This window comes from Elephantulus edwardii, unplaced genomic scaffold (genome assembly GCF_000299155.1).
Source record: "Elephantulus edwardii isolate Elephantulus edwardi_28Jun2011 unplaced genomic scaffold, EleEdw1.0 scaffold00163, whole genome shotgun sequence".
Lineage (NCBI taxonomy): Eukaryota > Metazoa > Chordata > Mammalia > Macroscelidea > Macroscelididae > Elephantulus > Elephantulus edwardii.
In genome coordinates, this window is record NW_006399913.1 from 339734 (window position 1) to 364845 (window position 25112).

At 37.4% G+C, this 25112-nt stretch overlaps 1 protein-coding gene across 3 annotated transcripts in view; it reads left to right on the plus strand.

The window, feature by feature from the left end:
* The window catches only part of NOX4 (NADPH oxidase 4), a 264726-nt gene that overhangs the window by 122296 nt on the left and 117318 nt on the right, over positions 1-25112 (plus strand). For all 3 annotated transcript variants that reach the window (XM_006895246.1, XM_006895247.1, XM_006895248.1), the window contains exons 9-11: positions 7450-7666; positions 17098-17262; positions 17386-17448. In XM_006895246.1, the coding sequence (XP_006895308.1) occupies positions 7450-7666; positions 17098-17262; positions 17386-17448 (445 nt within the window). The remainder of the gene's footprint in view (positions 1-7449; positions 7667-17097; positions 17263-17385; positions 17449-25112) is intronic.

Genomic DNA, 25112 nt, shown 5'->3' on the forward strand with positions numbered 1-25112 from the left:
TGTATGCACCCTGGACTGCCAAGAAAACAGATTCATCCTGGAGAGGGTTAAACCAGGCTACTCCTTGGAGGCACGGATTCTGGGGCTTTTTATGACATACTTTGAACAAGTTGTAAGGAGAGACAGCCCCTTGGAGAGAGACATCATGCTTGGTAAGGTGGAGGGACAGTGCTGGAGGGGAAGACCCCTTATGAGGTGGATTGATTCAGTGACTTGGTTAATCGGGATGGGTGTGTCAGAAGCCATGCGATTGGCACAGGATAGAGCAGGATTTAGGGCTGTTGTACCTAGGGTCGCTATGAGTTGCAAATGACTTGATGTCAAATAACAACAACAACAGCATATCCTTGCCAGCTTTTCCAGTAAGCCATTTCCAGAAATTCCTACAGGTCATCGCCCTTTTGCTCAAGAAATACTCAAGAATTCTCCATTCATTGATACAGGTTTTATCTTTTTACTTTTGTGTTTTTGCTTTAGAGTCTGCTGATATCCATTAAACTGAGCTGTGGCTATTCAAATAAAATGAAAAATTTAATTTTTCATTTGCTTTAACTACACTTTGAGTACTCAATAGCGACATATGCCTCACGGCTACTATATTAAACACATTTCCACCATCACAGAAAACTAATTTTAATAGAACTACACAAATTGTGAAAATCTTTAAACTGTATTGTTAACATTAACAGATGAGATGGACTGACACAATAAGTGGGGTAGTAGTGAGGGTAGGTGTGGCAGAAACAATAAGATTGACTCAGGATCAAGCAGGGTTAAGAGCCACTGTCCATAGGATTACTCTGAATAACAAGCAATTTGACAGAATCTATTAAATATATATATTTAAAACTTATAATTAGATTATTTTTCCTATTGGAATCAAGAAAAATAGTATGTGTGTAATTGGAATACCAGAACAGGAAGAAGCAAGTAAAGGAAGCAAAAAGATTGTCGAAGAATTACTAGATGAAAACTTCCCAGGCGTAATGAAGAATGAGAGAATATATATTCAAGAACCTCAGCAAACACCATATAGAATAAACCCCGAAAGAAAAACACCAAGACATATCAGTCACATTTGCCAGGATGAATGATAAGGAGACAATTCTGAAAGCAGTGAGGGAGAAACAAAGAATAACCTATAATGGATTAAGACTAACAGATAAGATTAACTGCTGATATGTTAGCAGAAACCATGTGAGCAGGAAGACTGTGGAATTACATATATCAAACATTCTAAAAATGTACAGGAATACTGTACCCAGCAAAATTGTGCATCAGATTTGAAGGAGAGATCAAGATATTCCCAGATAACAGATCCTGAGTGAGTTTGTATAAATAAGACCAGCATTGCAGGAAACATTGAGAGATGTCCTTTTCACAGAGGTGCCACAGAAATCAGGATAGACCAAAATAACTAGCAACAACACCAAAAACAACTCAACAAAATGGTAGCAATAAAACTTTTCCTCTCAGAAATCACGTTGAATGTGAGTGGTTTAAATGCACTGCTGGAGAAAGAGTAGCAGATTGGATAAAAACCCAAGATCCATCAATATATTGTTTCCAAGAGACACACCTGAAAAGTGAAGATAAAGACCAAGAATAAAAGAGCGGGAAATTAAAAAAAAAAGAGCGGGAAATAATATATCAAGCAAAGGGCAACCAGGAAAAAACAGGAGTGGCAATATTAATCTCTGATAAAATAAATTACAATGCAAAAAAATTCACAAAGGACATAGAAGGTCACTATGTAATGGTTAAAGGGTCAATTGAACAAAAGGACATAACAATAATAAATATCTATGCACCAAATGAAAGATATGCAAAAAATTTAAAACAAACATTAACAAAACTGAAAAAACAAAAAACCAAATAGACAACACTACTATAGTATTTGGAGACTTCAATAGACCACTCTCAAGAAAAGATAGAACTACCAGAAAGAAACCCAACAAAGATGCTGGAGAATTAAGCCACACAATATACCAACTCAATCTTAGATATTTATAGGCTAATGCACACACAAAAAAGCATAGTTCAACTTCTTCTTCAATGTGCATGGTACAGTCTCCAGAACAGATCACATTTTAAGTCACAAGGCAAGCATCAATAAATTAAAAAAACATAGAAATAATACAAAGCATCTTCTCAGACCATAATACAAAGCATCTTCTCAGACCAAAATGCTACAAAATTAGAAATTAATAACAAGAATAAAAGAAAACAAACAAAAAAACCAACATGTACATTTAGAAGCTAAACAAGACCTTGCTTGATCATGAGAGGGTACGAGAATAAATTAAAAAAAAATGACATTAAAAAGTTTCTTGAAACAAATGACAATGAAAACACCGCTTACCAAAACCTCTGAAAAACAGCCTTGATACCAAAGCCAGTTAAAGACACCACCAAAATAGAAAACTATAGGCTAGTATCTCTCATGAACATAGAAGTGAAAAAAATCCTGAATACAATCCTGGCCAAGAGAATCCAACAATGCAATAAAAAAAAAATCCCCATGACTAAGGAGGATTCATACATAACAGGTATGCAAGGGTGGTTCTACATAAGAAAAACCATCAATGTAATTCCTCACATTATCAAAGCAAAGAACAAGAACCACATGATCCTATCAATTAATGCAGAAAAGGCCTTTGACAAAATTCAACACCCTTTCCTGATGAAAACACTCAACAAAATAGGATTAGAGGGGAATTTATTCAACATATTAAAAAGTATTTATGCAAACCTGAGAGCCAACATTGTTCTCAACAGGGAATAGGCAAGCATGCCCACTATCACTGCTCCTATTCAATATTGTATTGGAAGTCTTAGTGATAGCAATAAGAGATGAAAATGAAATAAAATGTATATAAATTGGGAAAGAGGATGTAAAATTATCTTTATATGCATATGATATGATACTTACAAAACTCTAAAGAGGCAGCAAGAAAACTACTGGACATAGTTGACCAATTGAGCAAAGTGGCAGGATACAAGATCAACATACAAAAATCAGTTAGATTGCTCTGCTGTGACAAAGAGAACATAGAGGTGAAGCTAAGAAAAACAATACCCTTCACAACAGCTAATCATAAGATTAAATACTTAGGAGTAAATCAGAAGTAAACTTGGGAGTAAACCAGAAGCACAAAGGATCTCCTCAAAGAAAATTACAAAACGTTACTACAAGAAACCTTGAGGAATGGAAGAATATACCTTACTGATGAATAGGAAGACTCAATAGTGTGACAATCACCATACTACCAAAGGCAATTTACACATTCAATGCAATACCAATACAAATACCAATCCCATTCTTCAACAAGATGGAAAAGGAAATATCCAGTTTTATTTGGAATGGAAAGAGGCCATGAATAAGCAAAGCATTCCTTAAAAAGAGAAACAAGGTAGGAGGCATCTCACCTCCTAATTTCAAATCCTACTACACTGCCATTGTGGTCAAGACAGCATGCTACTGGTACAATGACAGACACATAGATCAATGGAATAGAATTGCGAACCGAGAAATCAGCCCATCTAACTATGGTCAACTGACTTTTGACAAGGAGATGAAATCAGTTAAGTGAGGAAATGACAGCCTTTTTAACAAATGGTGTTTACAAAATTGGAAATCTGCAGAAAACTCAAGCAAGATCCACACGTCACTCCATACACACAAACATCACTCCATACACAAAAACAACTTGAAGTGGATCAAAGACCTAGGAATAAAACCAAGGACTGTAAACTTCATTAGAGAAAAGCTTGAAAGAACTCTAGAAGCCCTAAGCCACAACATAAACAGTCTTCCAAGCATCCTGAAAAACCTGCAACCAGAAGAGGGAAAAATAGAAGAATGGGACCTTCTAAGAATCAAATCCCTATGCACATCCGAAACCTTCTCCAACAGGGAAGCCACAGACTGAAAAAAACAAAAAAAAATTGGTAATGATAATGAAATGTCAGATAAGGGACTTAAATCTAGAATTTGTAGAATACTCAAGCGTCCCAACAAGATAAAGGTAAATAATCCAATTGAAAAATGGGCACAGGATATGAACAGACACTTCACCAAAGAAGACATTCAGATGGCCAACAAGCACATGACGAAATGTTTAAAATCCCTACCTCTAAGAGAGATGCAAATCAGAACAGCTCTGAGATACTATCTTACTCTGTAAGGATAACAAAATTAAAGTGGACTGTGGACTGGGGAGGATTGTATAACAATGAAAGATTGTTTTTTCTTCAAAGAGAAAAACATACTGGGTGGAAGGTTGGACAGTGAGGAAAATGTGCAACAATGACTGAGTGGGGAAAAGATTAAATAGAAAGAATATGCTATAAGAATTATATATGTTGCATTAAAAATCATTAATAAAAAAGAATTTGATCTTCTGTGCAAAAAAAATTAAAGGGGTTACGAGCTGGTGTTTTAGCTCTTGTAACCTGAGTTAAGTTCGAGACAGAGTGTGTAATTCTTGCCTCTGACCTGTCATCTGCAGTATTGTATTATAATATGTGTTTACTGATTAAAGATATCCAAAGAAATGTAAAAGTAAAAAGTAATCTTTGAGAAATATTATATTCTACCAGTATAGATGAGCTCTAGTGATACAGAGTTGTGATGCTAACCTGTGGACGATTTCCTCCCGAGCGATTTAGTCTCTGAAAACCTGCTGGAGGATAAGCTATTAGTTGGCTCCAACTATGACTTGAGAGGAATGAGTTGATCTTTAGTACACATATTGTACACTGTGAACAAAAATGAAACACTTTTATTTTGTACAGTAAAATAGGGAATTGTTACATTTAATTTGGAAAATAGCAACCTTATAAAGTATTACTGTGGATGGAATACGCTATTATCTTTTCTGGTTGTAGAGTCATACAGTGCTATGAAATTTTTTTCAAGGAATATGATGTCCTTCAATTTCAGGTTACTCTTCCCAAAGTTCTGATAATGGTCACCCATGGTGAATACTGTTTGGTGGAGCTCCCTGATTAAAACAAGCTTGGAAGCAGGAGTGGCATCCACTTCCAAAATAGCTTACCTTTGGAAACCATATGAACCTGGGGAAGGGATGAAAATTATACAAGTGTCCAGGTCTTTCATTCATATGGTCGCTATGGGTCGTCTATGATTCGAAGGCACTTAACAACAACAACTTCTCAGTTTAAATGAATAATCTGCAAAGAGATGTAAGCCAGGCATAAGTAAAGGAGAATGAATTTTGAAATCAAATTTACTGTCTCAGCTCTACCACTGACTGACATTGTAATTTTAGGTAAATGACTTAAACACTTTAGTTCCCTGAGTTATGAACTTTTGACTTATAAACAACTGAGAGTGGCCCTTTAATATCAACTAAAGCTGTTCTAACTTGGAAATAGTTTAACCAAACTATCCAGGCAGAAGTTCTTTATCAGTCACCATCAATTTGATGTACAATTGACTTGCAGTTTTTCAATTAAATCTTGGAAAAGGCTTCAAACATTTTGTTCACTAAATGATGACAGTAATTATAAACTAAGTTTAGGTACAAATTAACTTCAAGACATGCTTAGAAACAGATCTCATTTTACCTGTAGTTATCATTGAAAGGATAGGGTCACTGGTACTTAACACACAAGTGTGTTATGAAATCTAAGCAAGTGAGCCTGGAAGCATTAAGGGAATGCCTAATATACCCAGCACCTGGGTCCTGAGTACTGAGTTCCCTTGTGAGCCTTTCAGTATCTTCTCCACCTACTTAGAGACTTGTAACGTGAGTTTTCATAATAAATTTCCCCTCCATTTTTGACAAATGACATTTTTTGTTTATATTTTTAACATGTTTCATTAATGTTATTTGTCTTGAGTTTTTTTCTCTTAACCTCTATTTCTTTGATAATAGCAGTTAGAAATTAAGACAAAGAAAACTTATGTTTCAAGATAGAGGTAGTTTTTGATATATGCCATAGAGTATTTTCACATAAAACTCTTAAAATTAAAAGAACTTTAAAATATTATTTATCACTTTCTGTACCAGAAACAGCAGCCCTGTTATTTGATTAGGGTAGTTTGAAGAGGTGCACTGGATTGTACCATCATACCATCATTTACTGTGCTAAAGGCCATAAGCATGACAAAACTATGTCCTTCCTATTGTAGTTTTGCCCTAATAGGAGGGATATATAATATTTATTTGCATAATGCTATCTCTCTTCCAGTATGCCAAACACACATATTTCACACACACTCACTAAATTTGTCTTTTATCCCTCCTCTGGCCTTTGTTTATTTTGAAACATTTCTTTGATGTCTAATTTTTTAACCGCCTGACTTGATATGCATGCTGTTGGTATTGGTTGAAGGTTTCTCAACCCTCTGCTCTCACTGTTGTGGTGTGATCGCAAAAAAAAACCTCAATCATGACTTAGGGTTCCCAAGATTAATCTTTAGTAGAATAGATCACCACATTTTCCTCTCTTGAAGTATGGGTGAGTTTTATCTTTCTAAGTTCATTTAACAGCCAAGTGCATAACTATTGCACCACCAGGACTCCTTGGCCAATCTGAAAATACTATTTTAGAGGCAAAATGCTTTTGTCTTTGGAAACAGATATAAATTATACATTTTTTTATTCCGTCTGTAATCTTATGTGATTATTTTATCAGCTTTTGCTTGTGAATTATGCTGCTTTTTGATGAACTCTACAATCTTTCATTTGAAGCACTATCCCCATGTGGTAGAGTTTACTTCCTACTAACAGGAAGCACAGAGCACAGAAGATTGGCTGCTTTGTCTTAGGATGCCACAGGATATGAAAATGGCAGAATCAGAGTAGAATTTCAGAGTTTGGACTCTCCTGCCTGATTTCATTATCTGAAGCCTATTATGTCATCCTGTTTACAGAGAAATCTAAAATTAAACAGGTTTTGAGGGTCTGATTGCTGTGCTTAAATTGTTTTCAGACCAGAAGGGAGGCAAGCTTCCAGTTCCTGTTGTTATTTTTGTTGAACATTTCTCTCTGAATCAGCAATGTCTGTTTTAGCAAGTTTTACCCAGATCAGATGTGATTCCTCTACTTTTTCATTTCGGTTTGAAGATACAGCAATTACTCATCTTTACAGTGTGTATTGATGTGAAACGTGTGTGTGACTGCATGAAAGCCTAATAGACTTGAAATAAAGGCTGTCAAGTTTGAGAATAGTGTCATTGCATTGTGGAATTTATTTGGGAGGCCAGAAATTTCCATTTAGTTTTCTGGCAAAATAATTCCCCCCAACCCCATTTTAGAATCACTCCATTTCTCCTAAATAATGTATGTAAGAGATACCTTTTAGGAAAATAATACATATTGTTAACAAGAAAAAGGATGTTTTTCTTTCCTTATGTTCACTGATCTCAGTACCTTTTTAATTCCTCTCCCCTTTTCCCCCCTCTTTTTTTAATTTTAGAGGGCTGCTGAAGTACCAAACTAATTTAGATACCCACCCTCCTGGCTGTATCAGTCCTAATCGGACTCGCTACCGGAATATTCCCTTCTCAGAGTATCTTTCAGAGGACTTCGATGAAATTTTCTTTGAAGAATTTTCAAAACCCAAGGAGCATACCGGGAATACAGATGTAAAGATTTGTGCAGAAGAGCCCAGATTCCAAGCTCATTTTCCACAGGTTAAATTATTTTTGTGTCTTAGATGGTCTCTGTAAATTTTTGGTTCCTTTAACAATTGATCAAAATCACTTACATATTTTTGAGACAGTATAAACGGTTGTTCCTGTAGAATGATGAGAGTGCTTTTTAAGTGTTTGTGTTAGCTACCTGTTAGTGTTGAGTCGGATTTGAGTCTCAGAAACTCTACATGACAGAGTAGACCTGTCTCATAGGACTTGCAAGGCTGCGTTCTTTATGGACAGGAGCCCTGATGGCATTGCAAGTAAAGTTTTAGACCTACTACTTGTTCTTGTTGTTTTGTGCTGTAGAGTTGCCTGTTGCTCATAGCAACCCCATGTATAACAGCCCTAAACAGCTCTATCCTATGCCAATCTTATTGTCTCTGATTCACCTACCCCCATTACCCCAGTCACTGAATGAATCCATATCATTGAGAGTCTGCCTCTCCTGCGCTGTCCCTCTACCCTCCCAAGCATGATGTCCCTCTCCAAGGACTGGTCCCTCCTTGCAACATTCCAGAATATGTCAGATGAAGCTTCAGAATCCTTGCCTTCAAGTAACAGCCTGATTTAACTCTCTCCAGGATGAACCTGTTTGTTCTCCTAGCAGTCCATGGTATATTCAGTAATCTCAAAAACCACAGCTTAAAGGCAACAATTCTCCTATCATCCCTCGTCATTGTCCAGCTCTTGCATAGCAAGTGATTGCAAAGACCTAGGCTCTCCCAAAAATTTATAACCTATTTGCAGTTCTGTTCTGTCTTACATGGCCACTGAGTTTGAATCAACTTGGTGGAAGTGGTTTTGAGGTTTAATTTTTATGTATGCTGACTGACTGCCACATCTCTCCTCTGTGGAGTGACTCTTGGTTTCAAACCACCTATCCTTCAATTTGCAGCTCAACGCTTAATCACTTTCTTGCTAAGGCTCATTTAAGTTTTAATTACACTAAAACTGGACAGGAAATAAGCAAACCCAAACAATACTGATTTCACAGTAGTCCTTCTTCATATTAGGATAATAAAACCAGATTTTATATTATGATAGCTCCACTGGCTCTCAAATACAACCTTAAGATGCTATCTTTGCTTACAATTTATCTTTGCTATTATCTTCTGTGTGTCACAAAAACTTCTGTGTAGTTGAAGTTGGATTTAGAAGAGGCTGGGGCACCAGGGATATTGTTGCTTATGACATATGGATCTTGGCTCAAGGCAGATTATGCCAGGAGAATGTCTATTTGTGCTTTATTGACTATGTAAAGATTTGACTATGTGTGTCATAACAAATTATGACTAACATTGCGAAGAATGCAAGTCCCAGAAAACTTAACCATGCTTCTGCAAAACCTAGACCAAGAGGCTATTTTGTGAATAGAGTAACAGAACATTGTTGTTGTTTTGTTGTTATGTGCCTTCAAGTTGCCTGCGACTCATAGCGACCCTATGTACAACAGGCCTAAACTCCGCTCTGTCCTTTGCCAGTCGCACTGTCTCCGACACTCCCATCCCAATTATCCCAGTCACTGAATCAATCCACCTCATAGAGGGCCTTCCTCTCCTGCACCGTCCCTCCACCCTCCCAAGCATGATGTCCCTCTCCAAGGACCGGTCTCTCCTCACAACATGTCCAAAGTATGTTAGACGGAGCCTCAGAATCCTTGCCTCCAAGGAGCCACCCTGTTTAACCCTTTCCAGGACCAATCTGTTTGTTTTCCTAGCAGTCCATGGTATTCTCAATACTCTTCTCCAGGACCACAGCTCAAAGGCATCAATTCTCCTTCTGTCCTCCCTGGTCATTGTTCAACTCTCTGATGCATAACAAGTGATTGTGAAGACCATGGCCTGTATCAGATGCACCTTAGTCTCCAGAGAGACACGATTGCTCTTCAGTACTTTGGAGAGGTCCCTAACAGCAGACTTTCCCATGGCAATGCACCTTTTAATTTCCTGGCTGCTGGTGCCAAGACTGTTGACTATGAAGCCAAGCAAACTAAAGCTGTGTACAATGTCAGTCTCTTCACCATCCATCCCGATTCTGCCAATTAGTCCAGTGGTGAGAATCTTTGTCTTCTTGACATTGAACCTCAATCCATATTGTAGGCTGCAGTCCTTGACGTTCTGCAGCAGGCGCTTCAGGTCCTATTCAGTTTCAGCAAGCAGGGTTGTGTCATCCACATAACGCAGATTATTGATAAATCGTCCACCAATCTTGACCCCACATTTCTCCTCATAAAGCCCAGCCTCCCAGATAATCTGTTCTGCATATAGGTTGAAAAGGTATGGAGATAGGATGCATCCCTGGCGTACGCCCTTCCCAATTTTGAACCATGCAGTGTTCCCTTGACTGCCTCCTGATCCAAGTATAAGTTTCGCATTAGAACGATCAAGTGTTCTGGGATTCCCAGTCTTCTCAGAGTCAGCCACAGTTTGTTGTGAGCTACACAGTCATATGCCTTTGCATAGTCAGTGAAACACAGATAGACATTCCTCTGGTATTCCCTGCTTTCAGCCAGGATCCATCTAACATCAGCTACAATTTCTCTAGTACCATGACCTCTTCTAAACCCAGCCTGGACTTCTGGTAACTCTCTGTTGATGTGCTGTTCCAGTCGTTTTTGGATAATCCTCAGTAAAATCCTGCTTGCTTGTGAAATCAGTGAGATTGTTCTGTAGTTTCCACATTCTGTTGGGTCACCTTTCTTTGGGATAGGAACAAATATCGATCTCTTTCAGTCAATTGGCCAAGTGGTTGTTCTCCAGATTTCTTGGCACAACTTGGTGAGCACGTCCATGGCAGCATCTGTTAACTGAAATATGTCCATTGGTATACTATCTATTCCTGGAGCCTTATTTTTCTCCATTTCCTTCAAAGCCGCCTGGACTTCTTCTTTCATCACCATAGGCTCTTGCTCATATGTTGTTTCATGAAATTCTTCTGTGTCTTCCAATTCCTTTCAATACAGTGACTCAGTATATTCTTTCCATCTTCTTTTAATAGTTCCCGGATCATTTAAAATTCGGCCGAAAGCATCCTTGATTATAGCAACTCGAGGTTTGAATTTGTTCTTCAGTTCCTTGAGCTTAAGTTATGCTGAGCGAGTACATGGTTTAAAATTAAGAAAGGTGTATGTCAGGGTTGTATCCTTTCACTGCACCTATTAAATCTGTGTGCTGAATGAATTATTCAAGAAGATGAACTCTTTGAACATAGATGAATCTGGCATCAGGAATGGAAGAAGACTTATAAGTAACCTTTATTATGGTGATGCTACAAACTTGCTTGCTGAAAGTGAGGAGAACTTGAAGCACTTGCTGCAGAAGATCAAAGGCTACAGTCAACAAACTCTCAATATGGATTGCATCACAATATCAAGAAAATGAAAATTCTCACCATTGGACCAATAAACAAAATTATAATAGACGGAGACAGGATAAGATTGAGACTGTCAATGACTACTTCTTACTTGGATCCATAATCAGCACCCTTGGCACCAGCAGTCAGGAAATCAGGAGATGCATTGTACTAGGAAAGTCTGCAGTCAGGGACTGCTCCAAATTATTGATGAGCAATGCTTTTAGTTTGAGAACTAAAGTATGCCAGATTCAAGCCTTGACCTTTTCAGTCCTTCTTGTGCATCTGAGAGCTGGACAATGAATAAGGATGACAGAAGAATCAATTTCTTTGCACTGTGGTATTAGCGAATAAGGGTAGCCATTGTGTTACTTTGAGGCCAAGATGATAAAACTTCATCTCACATACTTTGAGTATGTTGCTGGGAAAGGCTATTCATTGGAGAAAGACTTCATGCTTAGGAATGTGAGGGTGGTGCAAGAGAAGAAGACCCTCAACCAGGTGGACTGACATAGTGACTTCAGCAGTGGGCTCCTGCGTCAGAGAATGTGAGGATGGCAGAGGATAGGACAGGGTTCCGATCTGTTGTTTATAGGGTAGCTATGAGTTGTACTTGACAGCACTTAACAATAACAAATTATCTTTCTTGGCTCACTTTAAAAATCCTCAAGTACAACTTAAGAGAAAAAGTCATGGACTCAGCTAAGCAAACAAATTTAGGAAAAAGTGCTTACCCAAAGAGAGAATGTTGATTTACCTGATCAGCAACATTTTCCTAATGCTTTCTCTCCCCTTGTTTACTACTCAGCATTCTACTTTCCGTTTGAACCTTGGATTCAAAGTAATTGATCTTCTCACTTCTGGTTCTTATTAAACCTTAAGGCCCTTGTTGTTATGTGTCGAGTTTCTTGCACTCATAGCGACTATATGTACAACAGCCCTGAAACCTGCTCTATCCTGTGCAAACCTTATTTTTTCTGACACATCAACCCTCATTATCTAAGTCACTGGATCAATCCATCACATCCAGGGGCTATCCCTCTACCCTTCGAAGCATGATGTCACTCTCCGAGGTCTGGTCCCTCCTTGAAACATGCCCAGGGTATGTTGGATGAAGCTTCAGAATCCTTGCTTCTAAGGAGCAACCTGGTTTCATCCTCTCCAGGGTAAATCTATTTGTTCTCCTGGCAGTCCATGGTCTACTGAGTACTCTTCTGCAGCACCACAGCTCAAAGGCATCAATTCTCCTTCTATCATCCCTAGTCATTGTCCAGCTCTGTGACACATAGCAAGCAGTTGTAAAGACTATGGCCTGGATCAGGTGAACCTTGGTTTACAGACTGACATTGTTGGTCTTCAGTACTATGGAGAGGTCCCTGATGGCTGACTTTCCCAATGCAATTCGTCTCTTGATTTCCTGGCTGCTGGTATCAAGAGTGTTGATTGTGGAGCCAAGCAAACTAAAGCTGTTAACAATCCCAATCTCTTCACTGTCATCATGATGCTGCCAATTGGCCCAGAGGTGAGAATTTTTGTTTTCTTCATGTTGAGCTTCAATCCATATTTAAGGCTCCAATCCTTGACCTATAGCAAATGCCTCAGGCCCTCTTCAGTTTTAGCAGTAAGATTGTATCATCTCCATAACAAAGGTTGTTGATGAGTCTTTCTCCAATCCTGATGCCACACTTCTCATAGAGCCCAGACTCCCAGATGATCTGTTCTGCATATAGATTGAAAAGGTATGGAGATAGGACACATACCTGGTGTACACCCTTTCTGATTTTGATCCATGCAGTGTTTCCCTTGCTCTGCTCTGATGACTGCCTCCTGGTATAAGTATAAGCTTATTGCAATTGGCACATTATAAAGTCATCTGTGTTTATTTAAATATTAAAACATTTTTTTATCATGGAAACGGTTTCTTTTTATTATTTGCATTTAATGCTTTTCCATTCTTTAACAACAGGAAAGGCCTATTTAAGAATGGAATCAAGATAGTTTCCCCAAGCCTTGAGGTTTTTATGTAATATTTCTGAAAAAGATTTTCTTCCCTTTCCCTCTCTCTGTGAGCCTCCATCCCATCATCTCTTTGCCATAGAGTGAAACCTCATTCATCACTGATCCCACACTAGATGCCAGAGACTACTGTACCTCAAGCTGAAGTAGATTGCCTGCTTTTCTTCTGAGAAACCACTGGGGCATTCAGACTACCAGAGAGACATGGACTTTTGGTTAGCAACTCAACTCTTCATTCTACCTGATGAAAAACACTTCTTAAATTTAATTGAATCTCCAGGGAAGAAAAGCCAGCATTGGAAGTTGTAAATCCAAATTTGTATTCTGACTTTATCCTTAAACTTACTTTCAGGGCCCTTGTCATCACTTAGAAGAGCAGAAAATCTGACCTTACTGGGCACCCAGTTCTTGTCTTTTGCTGAGTTGGCAGTTACACTGTCCTAGGCCAGAAAACTTGTCTTCTATTTCCCATAGCATACATATTTCTTCTGTGGTATTTGTATTTTTGCTTGCTTTTAAATTTACTCTTATAGCTGTAGTATTTGTCTGTCAGTTTGCTGTACTTTGGTGACTTTTATGTTGCTTTGATTCTGAACCATCAGTATTTCAAAATAGTAGCAGGTTTGCCCTTAGTAAATGGGTTTCAATGGAGCCTCTAGACTAAGACGATCTAAGAAGCAGGATTTGCCATCCACTTTTGAAATACCTTTGAAAATTCCATGAATAACAGGAATATTATTGATTAGAGAGCTGGTAGATGAGACCTTCATATTGGAGGGCACTCAATAAATAAATAGAAACAGTTGCAAACATGCATTAATGATGGGTATATGAATTGTACAAAGTATGAGTCTAGTTAAATTTGAAGGTGTAAACATGAATGGAACCCATATATATTGATATTTTAGGTATTAGCTGAGAAGGACTGGTTTTAACTGCTTTAAATCAGATAGTTGTTTGAATCATTATACCAGAAATAACAAATTGAAGAGGAATGGTGTCACATTTATAATCTAAAACAATATTTCCATATCAATACTGAATACTCTCTATATACATCCAAGGAAGATTTGTTAATAGAATTATTATCCTTTTATATCTACAAACCACTAAAGTAAAAGATGAAAAAAATGAAGTGTTCTGTCAGCTTATGTATTCTAAAAATTTATCAACCATGCAGTCAAAGTACATTAATCAAAGACTTGTTGCTTGGGTTACAAAAATTATAAATGAAGAAGGACTGACAGTTGAAATATATGACCTTAGGGACAAAATAATACTAGAGATTCTATGATAGAATTTTGTACAATGGATTATTTACTTGTTTCAAATTCTTAAACCCCCCCAATATAAATGTTAACTATACACCACGTTTGCTATACCTATGGAATAAGTTGATGTAGAAGTTCATCATGAGTAGTCAAAACAAGACCTAGGTCTGATTGCGAAACAGACCATCAATTAATTATTAATGTGAAAGTTTAAACTGAAGCTGGTGGGGGGGAAGGAAGAAAGAAAACAAGTATACAAGAACTAACACATAGCTTTGACTCAATCCTAGCTAAATTTAAAAATTATCTCATGAATGTATTTAACAAATTAAGCACTAATGTCTGACTACCAGATGAATAGTGGGGCTATCTCAAGAATATCAGCTGTGAAGAAATTAAAAGGTAATTGCAAAGACAGGAAAGAAAAAAATAGACCAAAAAGGGAGGTAGAAGAAACCCTGAAACTTGTACACAGATCAGCACAAAAGAAAGATGTGCTCAAGTATGAAAGATGAACAGGAGATTTCTTTACCTATATAGAGTCTAATTCTGAAATGTTCAGTGCTCTTCACTTGACTGTGATTCACAGCAAAACTGTATACAACAGGTATATGCCACAGGGTCTTCTGTGTTATGCTCATTTTAGCAGTCACAGTGTCAATCTATCTCTTTGAGGATCTTCCTTACTTGCTCTTGCCCTGTACCTTTTCAATTATAATGTCCTTTTATAAGGACCAAACCCTTCTGATATCATACCCAAAGAACGTAAATTTGTGATATGAAATGTCTTATCTTGACAAGAGAAAATAAGGGAGTAAATATCTAGTTAATCCAGGGATGATTTTTAGAAAGAATACTAATCTTATGCTTATTTTTAATAACAGCCCTTATGGTTTTTTTAATTAGAACTGACAATTTTCAGAATTTCCAGGCTTTCACACAATGCTGACTGTGGAAGGCCAAATGTTGAAGATCATGTTTTAATCAGGTTATTATCAATAACTAAAGGAGTTTTATTCTTAAGCTGCAAGGTTACCATCTTATTATGCTTGTCCTTTGATGCCAACGCTTCGCACACTGTTGAACTAAATGCCATTAATAAGCAAGAAGTACGATCTATCTGTGTGAAAGTGGTAGGTCTAGGGCAACTGTGTAAGGTTGTAAAATACCATAAAAATGCTGATTTTATTAAGTAGAGGCCTTAAAGTGGTGAGGGAGAGGTATGTATGCATGTAGTTATAAGAGAAAGTCTATAGTTATAAGAGAAAGGCTGGCCTCTACACTTCCTAAAGTACTTGCATGGCTTAGGGCCAGAGTTGTCCATATATCTCATATTATATATTTTGTTAAATTCTTTTATTAATATTATTAATTTCAATGAACATCTACTCATATTACATATTTTTATAATTTTCAGCTATTCAAAGTAAAATTTCAAATATTTCAAATATTCAAAATATTCAAATAGTGAACCAACTTGAAAATAAAATATACTTTAAAAACCTTTGCAAATATTTTGGATTGTATTTTTTAAAATATTTATTTAATTTAGAAAAGAACTAAAATGTTCTTTTTTAAAAAAAAATGAGCATTGGAACAACACTTTTTCAACTAAAATGCTGCTTTATCCAAACTGTCAACTTCTCTTTTTCTAATATGTACATACATATTACCTGTTTACTGTGTGCACAGTAGAATGTGTGAGGGAAAGCATGCCTCGTAGTTACGGATAATTATAGCTGGGTGTGATAGAGAACCCATGACCCCATTTTCCTTTTATTTTATGTTTTTTATGTCATATGAATGAATTGGAGTAAGCACCTAGTGATAAGGAGCTTTGCTGCCAACCCAGAATTACAGTTTGGATCCATCAGGTGCTCCGTGGAACAGAGATGAACAGTTCCCTCCTGTGTGATTCACTTTCTCTGAAAACCTGCTGGAGGATCAGCTATGAGTTGGTTCTGAATTGATGACACAAAACAAAAACATTAAAAATACCAACCAAGCAACCACTATGGAAGGCAGAATGGTGCTTTCTCAAAAAAGTTGGAAATAGACCATTTGACTCAGCAGTTCCACTTCTGGGAATATACCCTAAAGAAACCAGTCTGCCATCCAAATAGATATATGCATACTCATGTTTATACAGCATTGTTCACAATAGGAAAGAGAAGGAAACAGCCCAAGTGCCCATCAACAAATGAATGGATAGAGAAGCTGTAGTATATTCAGACAGTAGAATACTATACAGCACTGAAAAACAAGGAACTCATGAAATTTTATGTATAATAGGTGGCCCTGGAGGACATTATGCTGAGTGAAATAGTTCAGTCACAAAAGGACATATACTATATAATGCCACTGTTATAAAACAACTGACATTGGGGTTGGGGAGAAACTAAGAAAAGGAGATAAATAACGTACACTGCAGTGGAATAGATGAGAAAAAGAACTGCTTAAAAGGAATATATGATTAGGTATTATTTGCATGATAACAGTGCAGAATAAGAGCTGCATTGTAAAGTGGACTGGGGTGTGGGTGGGGAAATGTACAACAATGAAATAATTTTTTTCTCCCAAAGAGGAAAGCAAACTGAGTGGGGGTGATCAGGGAGAAAAATGCAACAATGAATGGATGGAAATCCAAGTTCTCTATAAACTTTCATTAAAATTTCAATAAAAATGCTAATTAAAATGTTATTGCTAAAATGTATCTGATAAGCATTTAGGTACGGTATAGAGATTCTTCAGAGTGTTTCTGAAGGTTTATTTTCAAAAACTCTCCTATAGACTTGGCTTTGGATTTCTGGACCTTTGTGTCTTTATTGTGCTGAAAGACTGTACAGATGTATTCGGAGCAATAAGCCAGTCACCATCATCTCTGTCATAAGTCATCCCTCGGATGTCATGGAAATCCGCATGATCAAAGAAAATTTTAAAGCAAGACCTGGTCAGGTGAGTCAGTATCTTAAAATATTCTACATCTTTATTTCATTTTTAAAAATTAACAGACATAGCATCATTGGAATAGTTTAATTTCTTTGATCATTTAAAAATCATCTATTTGTTTCTTTTTAGTATATCATCCTACATTGTCCTAGTGTGTCTGCATTAGAAAATCATCCATTTACCCTCACAATGGTAAGATATTTGGTTCTTAATTGAAACAAAAATCAAGTCAAATGTACATTTTTCTTGGTGGACTTCATCTCATTTTAAAGGGTGTCATCTTTTCATACAGAAATATGACTATGTGTTCAAAAACTTTGTAGTTATAATTATTTTCTGTTACTTTATAATTCAGGTAATGATATGGTTATCCATTATTAAAGCACAAGTTTCAATTCAAACTGCCAAAAATTCCCTGAATATCTCTACTCTCCCTTATAATGCACAATATGTCCTTATGTGGGTATATTTCTATGTATAAACACATATGCTTGACTATTATACATACATAAAATCTCAAATAGGACTTATTTGTTTAGGTTTTTTTATGAAAAATTTAGTTTAAGAAAAAAGAGATAAGGTGTGCTCCAAATTGAACTGAAGCATTAGAAAATCCAGTCAGTGTTTATAAATAGTAAAGTCCAATGTCATTAGTATCCACACAATGTATTAGAGGAAGTAGTAGAAAATAAATTTGGAGAGGGAAAATTATGTCAATAATAGAGGTTCCAGCCAGCTCTTTGGGACTGCCATATATTTTTAACCTATTAATATATTCATAAAAATTACTCCACCTACTGGAAGAGTGACTTTCAATTCCTAAACAGCATGCCTCTGGAAACTCTATGAACTTTGATAAATGTCCATAGCTATAGAAAGGCTTCGCACCTTTAGTTCATAGGGTTGCTATAAGTCATGATCGACTTGACGGCAATCAACAATGACAACATTCCTCAAACATTCCTCACTTAGAGAGCTCCGGTCACCTACTCCAGAGGGAATTGCACTGCTAACTCAGAAGCCATGCCTCTCTGATGGGCTGAATCTACTAGTGCCCCTTAATGAGAAAGATAAGCAGTCTTCTCCCTTGAAATATGTAGCTTCAGAAAACCAGTAGTGTCCACTAAGAGTCAGTTTCTACTTAGTATCAGTGAGTAACTCTTAATATCCTGCTATTTGACTCTGCCCTCCATTTATTATGTAATTGTTGTTGTTTTTGTTATGTGGCCCAGAGCAATATAAGATAGAGCTTCAAAATCTTAGCCTCCAAAGAGAAACTTGAATACTCTTCGCCAGCACCATAACTCAAAGTCATAAATTCTTCTATCATCCTTAATCATTATCCAGCTCTTTGATGCATAGCAAGTAATTGTGATGACCATGGACTGGATGAGGTGGATCTTAGCCTCTAGACTGACTTCTTTGCTTCTCAAGTACTCTGGAAAGGTTCCTGACAGCAGATTTGCCTAATACAAATCATCTTTTGATTTCCTGACTGCTGGTGCCAAGAGTGTTGATTGTGGAGCAGAGCAAGATGTAACTGTTAACAACTTTAGTCTCTTCACCATCTAATATGATGCTGCCAGTTGGCCCAGTGGTGAGAATCTTTGTAATCTTGATGTTGATATTGAAGACTATGGTCCTTGACCTTCTGGAGCAAACACTTCAGGTCTGCCTCAATTTCAGCAAGCAAAGTTGTATCAGTTGCTTAATGTAGGTGTTGAGTCTTTCTCCAATCCTGATGCCACATTCCTCTTCATAAAGCCCTGCCTCCCGAATGATCTGTTCTGCATAAACATTTAATAGTAAACAAACAAACAAACAAACAAACAATACCCTTAAGTGAATTGGAAACCAGGTAAGGAGCCAAATGTTTTCAATGAGAGACTGCCTCTCTCTGCATTCCCCTGTCCTAGATAATTCTCCACCTCAACCTTGTCTCAGGTCTTGGATCTGGATAAAGATAAAAGGCCTGATGTTTAACCTGAGACCATAGTTCTGTATTCTCCCTGAATGCACATTAATGGCTTTCCTGCCAGAACCAAAAAACGGATTTTGAATCAGGAATCTGAGAAGGAATCAAAAGGATTCAGAAAAAATGAGCATTAGTGACTTCATTTCATTACAGACCCTGAGATCTCCTGTGTGTGCACATGAATGTGCCAGGGTCAGTAGAAGTTGTCCAGTGTGGGAGGACATTTGCATGGAGAGTAAGAACTCTGGGTGGATTTTAGTAGAGGGCCTCCCCTGCCTGAGCTGAATGCCTGACCTAATGGGCTGTGCCTACAGATGGAAATGGCACAACGGACTGACCTGTGCAGAGTGCAGGGTTGTGGTGTGCAGTGAGAAAGCTGTGGAAGGCTGCTGATGTGCAGAGGCTTCTGAGGCTTCCTCCAAACTAGCGCCTAGAGCCCGAGGAGCATTTGGTCACTGGAATTTTGTAAAATGACATTTTTTTTTTGCTATAATGTATGCAGAACAGATTATCCAGCAGGCTGGGCTCTAATGAGAAATGTGGAATCAGTATTGGTGGAAGATCTATCGCCAATCTGCGTTATACAGATGACACAACCCTGCTTGATGAAACTGAGGAGGACCTGAAGCACTTGCTGCAGAGGGTTAAGGACTGCAGCTTTCAATATGGATTGAGGCTCAATGTCAACAAAGATTCTCACCACTGGACCAATTGTCAGCATCAGGATGGATGGTGAAGAGATTGAGATTGTTCACAGCTTTAATTTGCTTGACTCTACAGTCAATACTCTTGGCACCAGTAGTCAGGAAATTAAAAGACACATTGCCATGGGAAATTCTGCTGTTAGGGACCTCTCCAAAGTGCTGAAGAGCAATGGTGTCTCTGTGGAGACTAAGGTGCATCTGATACAGGCCATGGTCTTAGCAATCACTTGTTATGCATCAGAGAATTGGACAATAACTAGGGAGGATAGAAGGAGAATTGATGCCTTTGAGCTGTGGTGCTGGGGAAGAGTATTGAGAATACCATGGACTGCTAGGAAAACAAACAGATTTGTCCTGGAAAGGGTTAAATCGGGTGGCTCCTTCGAGGCCAGGATTCTGAAGCTCCGACTAACATACTTTGGACATGTTGTAAGGAGGGACCTGTCCTTGGAGAGAGATATCAACTTGGGAGGGTAGAGGGACAGCGCAGGAGGGGAAGACCCTCTATGAGGTGGATTGATTCAGTGACTGGGGTAATTGGGATGGGTGTGTCAGAGGCAATGTGATAGGCACAGGATAGAGCAGCGTTTAGGGCTGTTGTATATAGGGTCGCTATGAGTCACAAGCGACTCAACAGCACAAACAACAACAACCTTCTCTTTGCAACCTAACCATGCTAATGAGTGAGTTGTCATTTTTAAGTGCTTCAAGTCATAAGTGACTCATAGCTGACCCTCCAGCAGCCGTTTTAGACTTTTCAGTGAATTTCTAAATCACATGGGAAGAGACTGTCCATCTTCTGCAGTTGGTTGTCCATTCTTCCTTCTGTTGGTGGATTCAAATCACATGTCTTTGGGTTGACAGCCCTGCTCCTTACCACTAGGCCACTAGAGATGAATAAGGAGTGACTAAATTATATTTAATAAATGTTACTTTCTGTAACAACGTCAGGTTTATGGAATCCATGTACAGGGCATACAGAAATTCACTGTGTCGTTGTTAGATGTTATCGAAAAGACTATGACTCACAGTGACCCTGTGAATAATGGATCAGAACCTTGTTCTGTCCTGTACTATCATTGTCATTTCTTACATACTTGAGCCCATTGACACAGTCAGTGTATCTGTCCGTCTTGTTGAGGGTCTTTCTCGGTTTAACTGACCCTCCACCTATCCTAACATGATGTTTCTCACACACACACACCAGCCTCTCTTGACAACATGCCCAAAGTGTATGAGATGAATTGTCACCATCCTTGCCTCTAAGGAGCACCCAGGTTGCACTTTATCCAAGACATACACCTATCCACAATTTCCCCTGTTACCTCTGTGTGTTACATTTGTTGTAATTGATGAACCAATACTAAGGCATTATTGGTAACTAAAATGTATCATTTATATTAAGCTTCATACTTTGGGTCATATAGTTCTATTTTCACTAATGCGTAATTTCAGGTATCCATCATTATAGTTCACCATACATTTCACTGACTTATTTTACACCTGTTCTTCCTGTGAGCCTTTGAACACCTGGAAACTACTAATCTTTTTTACTGAATCTGTGCTGGTGGTGTTATTACATGCCTTCGAGTTGCTCATGACTCATAGTGCCCCTATGTACAGCAGCTCTGAACCCTGCCCTATCCTGAGCCAGTCTCACTGACTCTGACACACCTAACCCCATTGCCCCAGTGACCATGTTGATCCATTTTATCCGAGGTCTTCCTCGCTTGCACTGTCTCTCAGTCCTTCCAAGGATGATGCACTCCTCCAAGAATTGATCCCTCCTGGCCACATGCCCAAAGTTTATCCTTGGAAAAGACATTATACTGTGCACAGCAGCGGATCAATGAAAGAAAGGTAGACACTCAAGATGATGAATTGACACAGTGACTGCGACACTTGGATTGAGTATGTATGTATGATTATGAGGATAGTATAGAATTGAATGGGGTACCAGTCTGTTCACAGGGTTACTATGTCATAGATTATTTAATGACATCTAATAGCAGCTTAAGTAGAAGAATGAAGAAAAATTGTAAGAACTCAGAAATCCCAAGAAATGTAAACATATGTTAACAATATTATTATTTTCAGCTTGTGTTTACTCTTGTACATATACTTATGAAGAAAGCTAAGTAAAAAAAGATATATACTTGAAGAACCAAAGAGGCAGAAGAGAAGTGCTTAAGTATTTAGTGAAATACTTGGAGATAGTAATTCAATAGCAGTTCTTGAAAGGAAAAAAAAAATAATAGGAAAAGTAGTTCTTGAGAGGAAAAAATATATCTTTGCTGTATATGTTCCAAATTTCACACTATGTTTATATGTAGCTAGCATATATGGATCTTTAATAGTGATTAAAGAAAGGTAGTTTGGCAGCTAGTGAAATGGTAAACATCTTTGTGTTTGTCAAGAAAAAAAAAAGTAATGCTGGCCTACAAAAAAATTAATTAATATATACATGTTCCCTGATAGATATGTATCCATTAGATGAATACCATCCAGACAGTGTCATTTAGTGTTATTAGTAAAGGAAATAGACTAGAGTTACTGAGTAAATATTTTGTCCTCTTGTTGTTATGTATGATTGACATAGATGATTCATAGTGACCGTGTGAACAACATATCTGAACCCGGTCCTGTCCTCATCATCTGTGACATATTTGAGCACATTGCTGCAGTTATTGTGTTCTTTCATCTCATTGAGAGTCTTCTTTTTTGCTGACCTTTCACATTTCCAAGCATGATGTACCTTTCCTTGCAACATTCTTAAAGTATGTGACATAAAACTTTACCATCTTTGCCTCCAAGGAGCACTCTGGCTGTACTTTCTCCAAGACATATGTTTGTTCTTTTTTCAGTCCATGAGATATTCAAAACTGTTCTCCAACACAACTCAAAAGCATCCTTATTAATTGTCCACCTCTCAGACTAGAAAGGATTAAAAAGAATCAGGTGCATCTTACTCTTCAAACTGACATAATTGCTTCTTATTACTAGGAGATGTCCCTGACAGCAAACTTTTCTAATGCGAATATGTATTTTGACTTCTTGACTGACAGTGCCAAAGATGTTCATTGTGGATCCAAGTAAGATGAAGTCATTGCAATTTCAGTCTTTTCCCCTTTTATCATGATGTAGTCTATCAACTCAGTAGTGAGGATTTTTATCTTCTTGATGTTGAAATTTGATCAATATTGAAGGCATTTGAAGTCTTTGATCTTCTGCTGCAGGTATTCAAATCGTCCAAACTTTCGGCTAGCAAGGTTGTGTCATCTACAAAACACAGCTTTTTGATGAGTCTTCCCCTATCTTAATACCAGTTTTCTTCATAGAGTCCAGCTTCTTGAATGATTTGCTGACAAAGAGATTTAATAGGTATGGAAAAGGATACAGCCTTGACACAAACATTTCTTAATTTAAAGCCATGAAGAGTTCCCTTGTTCTTTTGAACAACAGCTTCTTGGTCTAGGTATAGGTGTCATATGAACATGATTAAATGTCCTGAGATTCACATGATTTTCAATATTAGCCATAGTATGTTATGATCCACACAATCAAATACCTTTGCCTAGTCAATAAAACACAAAAACACATACTTACATATTTTGGTTTCTACCAAGATCCATCTAGCATCAGTGATAATAATTATAATACCACAACCTCTTTTAAACCCAGCTTGAAAGTCTAGTAATTCTGTGTCAGTGTACTGTTCTGGCTGTTTTTAGATGATTTTCAGGAATATTTTTCTTACATGTGATGTTAATGAGATTGATCAATAGTCTCATATTCTGTTGGATTTATTTTCTTGGGTATGATAATGAATATTGATCTTTTCCAGTCAGTTAGCCAAATACGTGTCTTCCAAATTTATCAGCATACACTGGCAAGCACATCCAGGGCTTGCATCTATTAGTTGTAACATTTCAACTGGTATTCCATTGATTCCTGTGTCCTTATTTTGCCTTTAGTTTAGCTTAAACTTCTTTTATCATCATTGACTCTTGATCATACACTACTTCTTGAAATATTTCACTGTTGAACAATTATTATTGGTACAGTGACTCTGTACAGTGACTTCTATATGCTTTTCTTTGTTAACATATTTTTGCAGTTTACTTGTGATCATTAATATACATTGTATTTTATTTAAGTATATTTCTTTTACAATCTTCTATCTACTTTTAATGCTTCCTGGATCATTTAAGATTTTGCCCATATAATCTCTCAATTGCACATCAAGGCTTGCATTTTTTTCTGTTCTCTCAGATTCAGAAATGCCAAGTGAATTCTCCCTCTTCCGCACCCCTCCCAACTCCAGCTCTTTGCATGTTCCAATATAATACTTTGCTTTTTTCCCTTGAGCCACTCTTTGAAATTTCTGTTCACCTCTTTTCCTTCTACATATCTTCCTTTTGTTTTGTCTTCTCAACAATCTGGTATAATATTTGTCCTGAAGAATAGTTAAAACTAAGTTGCTTACTTTGAATAGAAAGCCATGACCTTAAGACATAACTACCATCAGGAGCCAATTAGGAATGATATACCAATTACTCTTATAAGCTATAAATTCTCTAAAAATTAATGTGATAAGATTATCTCCATCTGTGAGGACAAGAGTGCGCCTGGTGAAAAAAAAAGAATTAAATTAAAAAGTATGTATAATTAACAAACCATTGTTTACAGTGCTTCAGCTGAATCTTGAAGATATTTTCACGTTTGGGTCCAATAAGATCAGAGCTTCTATATTTTTCTTCTTACAGCTTAAAAGTATGTTCGTTTTCTTGCCTGTTGTACGGAAGTCCTACAAGTTGGATGACTTATAAGAACAGAAATTTATTTATGATCCCATAGTTTGAGAGGACAGTAGTCCATAATTGTGGTGTTGACCATGTTAATTCCTTGCAGTCTCTGAGGGATAATGTTCTATGTAACTCGTCTGCTTCTGGTGGAAATCAGTAATGTTAGAGAGACCTTTACTTGTAAATATAGCATTCCCATTTTTGTCTCCTTCTTAGCAGCCCCTACAAACAACCTCTGAATACCAGGACTAATAACAACAAGTTATAACTTGTCTCTAACATTGGGTCTCTCTGCAAAATGCTATCAACATTTCTCAGTTTTTGGGGGAATTTTTTTTCTTTGAAACTAAAATGAAATATGTATCTTAGCTT